Genomic DNA, 10026 nt, shown 5'->3' on the forward strand with positions numbered 1-10026 from the left:
AACTGCAATGACAAGCAATGAAAGCGTAGCTGACAAGCTCTATTGAGTGTTTATTTGTTGCTTTCACATTGTTTTAGTGTGGTGATTCCTGTAGATAAGAGAGTGTGTCCAGATGTGCACATACCATATCAACATCTGCTTAAAACGTTTTGGTGAAAATGCAGCTACTGTAAGATCTAATTAAAGAAATATCAACTGGAATCTACATGGATTATTCCCACGTTTACCTTATCGATTTTTTCACTAAAACAAACCAGGCAAATGATGCCTACAAACAGTAAATATCAACCAAGTTTGTTGTAGAAAATATGACGGAAGTGCCATAAAATCCCAGATTCGCCATCTGACTAATTATTTTGTTATGTTTAATAATGTTACGGTAGTCAAACCAGTCAGCGGGATAGATGCTATTTTTCTAGCGTGAATTCATCCGTCTTGTACTGCCACTTCATGAACCCACCGGCGGGAATTTTATTGATGGTGATACTAGTGATCGTCTTGTATCCTCCAAACGTGGTTATCTGCTCCTTTCTGATGATGAATTCTCTCGTGCTCATCTGGCACTGGTGCCTAAAGCTCGACACGGTGTCGGCGAACCCCGCTGGGAATTTGGGCGTGGCTTCCTGAGAGGGGGAGGGCGTGTCCTCCACCACGTCAGCGAATCGGAGTCGGCGAACCTCGCTGTGCTTCGTGACGAAAGGGAGAGGGCTGGTCGCGCGCGTCACCAACTGCAGACATTGCTCACACTGTGCGCTCTTGGTACCATGCAGCGGACAGACGGATTGGGAAGCACTAGAGCCAGTAGTGGTGGTGGTGGAGCTACATGTTGGTTGGTCCGCTAGAAACTTGCCAAGGACGTAGTCCTTGTCAGTCCCCTGCATATCAAGTTTTCGCATGATTTCCTTCGGAGTGGGCTCTTTTTGCTTGCGCTTCTTTTTCTTGCGTCGACGCACCTGGCGCACTTTCTCCAAGCTCCAGTTAATGAAAAGTTTCTTGGTGTCAAACTTTGCGTTGCCTGCAGTGGATCTGGGCTGGGATAAACACGGTGCGACCCGCTGCACGACATTGATGTACTCCAGGTTAGGCGAAAACGTGAGTTGCCGCTTTGAGTCGCCTCGCTGTAAATCCGTTTTTTCTGCGTCTTGCGAACGTTTGTCCTTCTCTTTCGTAGCGTGATTGCGGTGGTTAGGGTTAGCGTTGCCATTGTTAGGGCTAGCAAGACAGCTGCGTAATGGAGACGGGCTATCACCGCGCTTATCGAGCGCGGACATCAACTCGTCTTTTCGTGCCGTGGGTGTAATGGACGGGAGACACAGCGGTTGGGACCGCGTTCCAAGCGACGCGCGAACCACCTGCAGTGACGATTTGTAGCCTGAGGATTTAGACGAGTCCCGCGTAAAATAGACGGCGCTGCAGGGCATGCATTGTGTGCTGGCTCGCCGACGTTGGAGGCACTTTCCTTCCACGGTCATTTCGTCATCATCGTACGACTTTATACCGAGTGTGAAGCGGTTGCGTAGAACCAGCGGGAGGCTGTAGTAGCTGGATGGATACTTTGGAGCGACATTTCGCGGGCTACCCTGCAACGAAAGCTCTTTCCGTCGCTTTAGCATCGTCTGGGTCGGGACCAGCGACGGTGTTGGCGAGTTTGGCGGGTTCACGGGCGTGGCCGGTGTCGCGCGCGTCATCCTGCTCGAGTCGCCTAGTGCTGTCTGTCGCTGGTCCGGGGTCCAGCCGAAGTCGAGCGGGGTGTCGGGCGACTCGCCCGTCAGCTTGAGGTAGCTCTCGTTCTTCTCAGCTAGTGTGTTGATGCCTACATTAGACCCATGGTGGCGATAGATGACGTCACTCAACTCCTGCAGACTCGCCGCGTAGTACGTGAATGTTATCTTCACCGTTTCAGCTCCATCCTAGTGGGAGAAAGTAGATGATTCAGGTATAGACGTAATCTACCTTTAAGTCTACAGAAGCTTGACTCATTAACTTATAAGAGAGAAGACAAGCTATCCTTGTAGAGATCAATCATGTTGGATGTTGCTTCATGGAAATCATTAGAACAAATCAAAGAGACTTGATTTTCAACCAAGCAGATTCTGTCTATTCATACGAGTTTACACTATGAGCTTTGCGATAGCATACATTAAGGCGCCAAGTAGACGACAGAAGCTGACAATAGAGCAAATCAAATAATATTTCATTATGATATATGAAATTGAGAGTTAAATTATAATGATAAGTCATGATTTACTGGGAGCTAATGTATTCTACTAACATATCGTATAATAATGAAATAGATTTTCTGATTACATACACTTTCAGGGCACGTAGGGTACTTGTTTCGATTAACGTGAATTTGTCTTTGTCGGTTTGTTAGTGAGAAGCATAGGCCTATTACCTTGTCGTCGGCGTTCTTTGGGCGAGTTGACGGTGTCGTCGCGACGTTGCGGCGGTAGACATCGGTGACGAAGGAGAAGACTTTCCGTTCCGTCAGCAGTGAGTAATAGGCGAAGAGCAGACTGTCGAGTAGGGCGCCCTCTGTAACTCGTATGGAACTGAATTTACGCCAGGCCACCGAATGTACGAACGGCCAAAAATTCTCTAAGGTCGAGGAAAAGATAATGCAAAAAAACAAAACAACAACAACAACAAAACAAAACAAACAAACAAACAAACAAACAAACAAAAACGAGAACCGTGAGTAAACACGTCTTTTAGAATTTATAGAATTTTGTTTTAATCATATATATTATATCGCTCTCCCTTTGTAGAAGTACAAGTTACGTAACCTCCTGGCTCTGACATGTCACCTGACGTCCCCAGAGACTCCAACCCTAAGCACCTTCTGATCTGGAGATTCTCCCGCCCGAAACCCTTAGCAAACGGGAGATTCCAGCTTGATGTGCGCGAAGGGCACATCACGAGCGCGAAGTTCCTTGCGGTCTAGGGTTCTAGATGCTCTCTCGCGCTATCTAAGGTTTATTTTTCAACATACAATGAAATTAAGTAAGAAATCATTTCAAGCAGGAGAAATTAAATCTCAAGCGGGAGAACGGGAGATTCTGCTAAAATGGGCTTTCGGCGGGAGATCTGCCGTCGAAAGCGGGAGAGTTGGAGTCTCTGCGTCCCCCTGATTTTTACCCGTCGAATCACTGTTCGCTGGCCTCACATGGGAATATCATCAAAAAATTACGATGCTAAAAGAACATCCCGTGGTAGGCACCCTGTATAGAATGATTCTTAACTCACAAACGCTAAATACAATTATATATCCTCAGCTGTTTTTGTCTATTTCGTTTGTTTGTTTGTGTTTTTTTTCTTCTGTAAGTGTGCATACAGGATGGGGGGGGGGGGGGGGAATCCCACTCTCTTCGTGTTACGACGAAGTGTTGATGCCAATAATCGCCTAAAACGAGGATGTAAACAAAGTAAAATCCAAATGGCAATGATTGATGGTCGTGAATTCCGAGGTTTGTCATTCTGGAACACAATATTTGTGTACTTGATGCATGGTTCGTTAATCGCGAACACAATATTTGTATACATGGTGGTTCCCGAACGCGTACAATATGCGTATACCTGGGGATAATACCGATCACAAAAGTCGTATCCCCGGTTGTTTGCCAATCCCAAACTCAATTTTCGCATTTCTGTCGGTGTGTTAATCTCGAACTGATTATTCGTATACCTAGTAATTCGTTGATACCGAAAGCAATGTTAGTGTTCTGGTACCCGGGAGGGGGTCGTTCAAACCGAAAATAAAAAAAGGGTGTATCAGGATATTTGCTGCATTCATCCGAATTTTTGTTATTACGAAGGTTCGTCATTCCGACGATCCGTTATTTTGAAGGTGTGGGGTTTTTTTTCCCCGAAAATGACAGTGTTTTGAATAACCAAGGATAACAAAATAAGCCATGGGTTGCGGAATGTTTTTTTTTTTTTTTTTTTTTTTGTGGTGGTGGTGGAGGGGCGTTGCTGGCCGATGGGGTCGAGGGTATGATGTAGACAAACGGCGTTGTCGACGTTTTTTTTCCTCAAAAAAGGAGGGTGTTTTTATTTTTATCGTCATTTAGGGATCCTCTGTCACGAAAGAGATTTTTGTTTGTTTGTTTGTTTTTAACGTAATAGGTTTTTCACATTCACTTACCGGTATACTGCAATCATGACATGCAAATGTTGTGAATGCAATTAATTCTGATAACTGTTTATGTAAGTGAATCCCTTATTGTGTTTCAGGAAAGTCTTATTTTGTCGTTATTTTCCAACTAGAAGTGCAAGGAAGCATTTATTCAAAACGCCATTTAGGGTATTGTACTTGGTATCATTACGAATTACGCCAGTTAGGATCCATTTCTAATGTGTCTTGATGCAGGTGGAGAACACAATCATGCCATTGTCTGAGAGCGACCCCCTCCTTGGATATGTGCAGTGCAGGTAGGCTACATGTATGATTCATATTTTGTGAAAATGAGACCATACCTTCGTTGAGAGTCTTGCTGGACTGGAGATCATCCATGTCGAACCTCTCCCCCCACACGAGCGAGGCAGGGGGAGCCACGCCCTTATACCGGTCGTTCTTCAGTCGCTTCAGGTCATCTTCTAGGTTGCCCGTCTGGTAGAGTTTATGGTTGACGCTGAACATGACGCGCTTGGGCCGACTTCGCAGATACACGCACGCCTTTTTGTAGAGTACTTCACGATCCCCCTCCTCCTCCTTCTCCTCCACATCCGGGCGGCTAGCCGGGTCGGCTTCCAGTACTTGCGGTATTCCCCTGGATATTTCCATGCGCTGCCTGACATTGTGGTGCCGAGTCGTGCTGCAGCCAGTAAAACTCCGGACTTTACGCGGAGATGCGGGATGAATGAGCGATGCCATAGGCAGCTATCCCCTCAATTTACTGTTTAATTTCTTATTGTTTCCCATGCTCTATTATTCAGTCAAATATTGTTCTTTTTGCTTCATGAAATACGAGTTTTCATTTTTGTGTATACATTGATATAAAATTGTATCGTCTACAGTGAAAGCACGCTGCCGCCCTAGTGCGTAACACATGCACTGTTATTGACGGATTATTTCCATAGAAGCCAATGGCAGGTGCGCGCGTCCCCATTGTCTGGCAGAACTGACGTCATGAATAGGATTCGCGCTATCAGCATAAGATGTAGAAGGGTTACCGATGGCACTGTTTCGTAAAAATATGACTAATTACTGTATAAGGTGGTGACGTGATCCTGATTAGATGATTGCCTAAGAGCAATCATGTCATTCATATTGCCTAAATACCTAGCCGGTATTCCTTATGACCGGTACTAAAGACGCTGCTAACGACCGCTTGGAAATACAATTGCACAGAAAACGTGACTTTGTTCATTCAGTGGCTTGACGTAATCTTCAAATGCCTGGACAATTAGTCCACCATAGAAGATTGGCCCACAGTGTTGAATACGTATGATATACTGGCAAAAATTTAATTTTCGGCCGAAAGTATCTGTGGTCGAGTTGTCTCCCTACCTGTTTGGTTTATTTCCAGGGTGACGATCGTCTGCGCTCGGCGGCATCGCCTGTTTTATATGGCACTGTGTATGGTTTGGAGCTGTTGCTGCTGGCAGTGGCGTATCTGGGGGGGGGGGGGGCAGAAAACCAAAACAAAACATGATGATGACGCGGACAAAATGACAATGTTTATTGTGTTCACACAAAAATTCCATGTTCTGTGAGCTGAAATACAACAATTTTCGGCTCGCTCGCTGCGCTCGCTCGCCAAAATTTATATAAAAAAGAAGGTAAGAACAAAACGTGATGATGACAAAATGACAGTGTCTATTGTGTTCACACATGTTATTTTATATCTAGCAGGCAAAATGTTTCACGGAGCAGCGGCTGCAATTTCTTTCGTTCTGAAGTGATCGCCAATTGGATCAAAAGAAGGCGCCAACAGGGGGGGGGGGGCGCAAAAAACCCAAATCAAACAAGATGATAACAAAACGTAATGATGACGCGGAAATATACAAATTTCGGCTCACTCGCTCGTACTAATTTAGAGTATTTTTTCAAGTCCTCAGTTTGTTGGTATAAATCGTTATCTATAAGGCCATCACTATATCTTGATTAGAATTGTAAGATTCAATAAGCAAAAAATGACAAGAGTTTCATGATTTGTAAGCTGAAATACAAAAATTTTCGGCTCGCTCGCTACGCTCGCTCGCCAAAATTTGTAAAAAAAAAAGAGAAGAAGATAAGTGCAAAACGTGACGATGACGCGGACAAAATGATAAAGTCTATTGTTTTCACTTATGTCATTTTATATTTAGCAGGCAAAATGTTAAACGGAGCAGCGACTGCAATTTCATTCGTTCTGAAGCGATCGCCGATTGGATCAAAAGAGGACGCCAACGGTTTCGAACATACGGGGGAGGGGGGCGCAAAAAAAAAAATCAAAAAAGATAAGAAAAAACGTAATGATGACGCAGAAATATACAAATTTCGGCTCACTCGCTCGTACTAATTTAGAGTATTTTTCAAGTCCTCAGTTTGTCGGTATAAATCGTTATCTATAAGGTCGTCACTATAATTATGAGATTTAATAAGCAAAAAAATTACAAGAATTCCATGTTTTGTAAGCTGAAATACAAAAATTTTCGGCGCGCTCGCTGCGCTCGCTCGCCAAAATTTATATATATAAAAAGATAAGAACAATACGTGATGATGACGAGGACATATACAAATTTCAGCTCACTCGCGCGCACTAATTTAGAGTATTTTTTAAAGTCCTCAGTTTTTTGGTATAAATCGTTATCTATAAGGCCGTCACTATATCTTGATTAGAATTGTAAGATTTGGTAAGCAAAAAATGACAAGAATTCCATATTTGTAAGCTGAAATACAAAAATTTTCGGCTCGCTCGCTGCGCTCGCTCGCCATAATCTATCAAAATTCATTACATTTAAATCACCCTCAAAAGATCCCTTTTAAGTGCTTGAAAAAGCATCATGTGGACTTAAAGTCCCTACCGGGATGGGGATGGGGTTGAACACTTTTTCAGAAATTAGGGGCGCAATTTTCGTGCTTGCCCCGGGCGCCGTTTTCCCCAGATACGCCACTGGCTGCTGGTCACTGGAAATTCTGAACAGCAAAGGTATAATCATGTCGCATTTATCAAATGACAAGGATCCATATCACCATTAAAAAAAATAGTGCATTACTTCGTAGGGCGTTAGTAAGGATTACCCACCCTCTGTAACATTGGGACAGTCAAGAACATACTCGCGGCTCTGCCTCGTATGTTTTAGACTGTTCTAAAGTTACTGTCGGGTCGATAATTCTTGCTGACGCCCTCTATAGTGTTTGCTTGTTTGTTTGTTTGTTTGTTTGTTTGTGTTTGTGTTAATTTTTTTTTTTTTTTGGGGGGGGGGGGTATATTATAAAATGTCATACCTTACTCCTTCGTATGGTATCATGGAACTTCACTATTTGTTTGACTCTTCTCTCTTAAATTCAAGTATAAATTGCATTCTCCTGATGCAGGCTGGTGGCCCACATGAAATTCAGTAATTGTGTTTGTTTATCTTCTTTTTCATATCACAGACAATGTTATGATACTGCAAAGGTGCTTGGAATGATATTATGATAACGTATCTCAATAACAAAATGGAAGTTTTTCAACTGAATTCATTGTAATGTTCCTGCATCTGTCTTCCTGCAAATATTATTTTATTCAATTGTTGATATATTGATGAACTAGCTTGTGTTCGTTACTTATCTTTATATCTGAATTCTCCTACATGTTTGCTTCGGTGTAAAACTTTTAAAACTTTAAAAATTTACTAATGCCTCGTAAAAAAAAAAAAAAACAAACAAAGACAAAAACAAACAAACAAACAAACAAGAGACCAGGGCTCTTGTGCTCATCTGAGTATCACAAGTTCACCTTTCACGCAATGTTGTAGACTCTGAAACTACTACAGTATATAGTATAAACTTATCTCTGTCACTTTTGGTTCTAGAGAAGATTTTAAAAGATTCCTGAATTTATTTACTCATTATCTTTTCTTCTTTTTTTTTGGGGGGGGGGGGGGGGAGGAGGAGGGATGGGTTTTGCCCTCCTAGGGGCTCCAGGGAGAGCACGGTGCCCATTTGAACAATTGAGGTCCTGTCCCACCAGCGATGCTATCTGCCAAGACTGGTGAAAATCCGTCATGGGGTTTTCAAGAAGATGAAAATGTAAGATTTAGGCCCCAATTTGAAATGAAAACGTTTATGCAAGACGCACAACACACAATGGATGACACACAATGCACGCCGGATGAAGAGCTCATGTGAGCTAAAAACCAACCAATCAACAAACAAACCACATCATATCAATCACCTCTGATTGTCAGTCTGTCCGTCTGTCTACCATACACCAGGGGCCCGTTTCATAAAACTTGTCATCAGTGACAACTGCCACATTCCTATGACAAATTTGTTCTCAGCCAGTGAGAAGCAAGGATTTCAGTAGCTTGTCATATCTGTGACAACTTGTCACTGATGACAAGTTTTATGAAACGGAGCCCCAGGAATCACACACAGCTGCTATTCTGCCTCAGTGAGAGACCACAGTGAAAGACAGTAATACGGTGGCCACTAATTCATTTTCAATTGTATGTGATTTATTCCAATGTGATATTATAAATAGTAAATCTTCCTCAGTATTTACAATGTTGTCCATGCACACCAGATAATAATTGTACTGCATGATATGTACAATCCAGGAAAACGTTCTTCCGATCTGTGAAGAGGGATTATGTACATGATCTAAATTCCAATAATTCATAAAAAATGAGAGAAAAACACAATCATAATACATTGGCAGTCTTGGCTATTGTTATAATTTATCACATCTGTGTGGTGTCTAGTTTTCTGAGCACTCCAATTGAAGATGAGCAAAAAACGTAAGACTTTGAATAAGAACTGCAGGTCTGTCACAACCTGACATATTTCTGACATGACACGTACACACATACACACAAACACACACATACATACATACATACATACATACACAGACACACATACATAGCTGGCAACCACGGTAGGGTAGTAGGTAGGATGTTCACTGTTTCACACACTGAGATAAATACATCAGAGAACACAATAACTTTGGTCTCTTGCCATTTGACCACCATCTCCTAGCTGAACGAGGGCGTTGGTGCCCGCCAGAGAGGACATAACGAAAAAAAGATGTTTTTCTACGTCTCTTCTCTCTGCTTATCTACACTTTCTTCATATCGTAGAGTGCTATTTCACTTGGTTTCAAGTGGAAGATGCTACAATTGCAGAACGTCGTTACATGGAGAGGGGGGAAACATTTCAGCCACTTTACACGTTGATTGATGAAAGAACATAGACGATATACTATGATTACACATGACCATACCTTTCTGCTTGTGCATAAAGACAGCAGTGTAGTGGAAACAAAGGAATAAATACATATATTGCAAAAAGAAGGTATTTTGAATATTGACTGCATTCATTGCACATAATGCCACACCGAGCAGGTAAGAATCTAAAAAGTTCTGGTTGTTGAAGTATTTCCAGCAAGATGCAGGACAAGAGGTAAGGTAAGATCTAAATTGTATGAATATCACCCTGTAACTACAAGATGAACCTAAGAGAGCAGTTCATTATAGAATTACTTGCACACACAGCCACCATAATGGCATCTTCAGTGGTTGATTGATATACAGAATGCAGAAGGATTTAAATGTTTATTCTTGTTTTCTTTACATTACTGCCAAATTGCTCTACATCTGACACAAAGACACAAAGTAACGGGTGCGAGTCTCTTTCAAAAAGTCTTAGATGGTTGGTGAATTTGCTGAACAAAACCAAACTAATTGCAGCTAAGTGGGAAAATGTTTTCCCCTTCACTGTATTAACTTGTTTGTTTTTTAAAACCTTGTTTAATTTACATAAACTAAACATCACCTAACAAACCTTTAGAAACTCTTTATGATGGGTTTAGGATGAAACATCTACTGCAAATCGAC

The 10026-nt window shown here is 42.3% G+C and overlaps 1 protein-coding gene across 1 annotated transcript; it reads right to left on the reverse strand.

The window, feature by feature from the left end:
• Positions 1-34: 34 nt before the first annotated feature.
• Positions 35-5020, reverse strand: LOC140231872 (uncharacterized). The gene is made up of 3 exons (XM_072312022.1): positions 4477-5020; positions 2396-2598; positions 35-1910 (listed from the first exon to the last, which is right to left on the reverse strand). Exons 1-3 carry the CDS (start codon positions 4871-4873, stop codon positions 408-410), a joined length of 2103 nt encoding a protein of 700 aa, XP_072168123.1. The 5' UTR covers positions 4874-5020; the 3' UTR covers positions 35-407.
• Positions 5021-10026: the final 5006 nt, after the last annotated feature.

The sequence above is a fragment of the Diadema setosum genome, chromosome 8 (assembly GCF_964275005.1).
Source record: "Diadema setosum chromosome 8, eeDiaSeto1, whole genome shotgun sequence".
Lineage (NCBI taxonomy): Eukaryota > Metazoa > Echinodermata > Echinoidea > Diadematoida > Diadematidae > Diadema > Diadema setosum.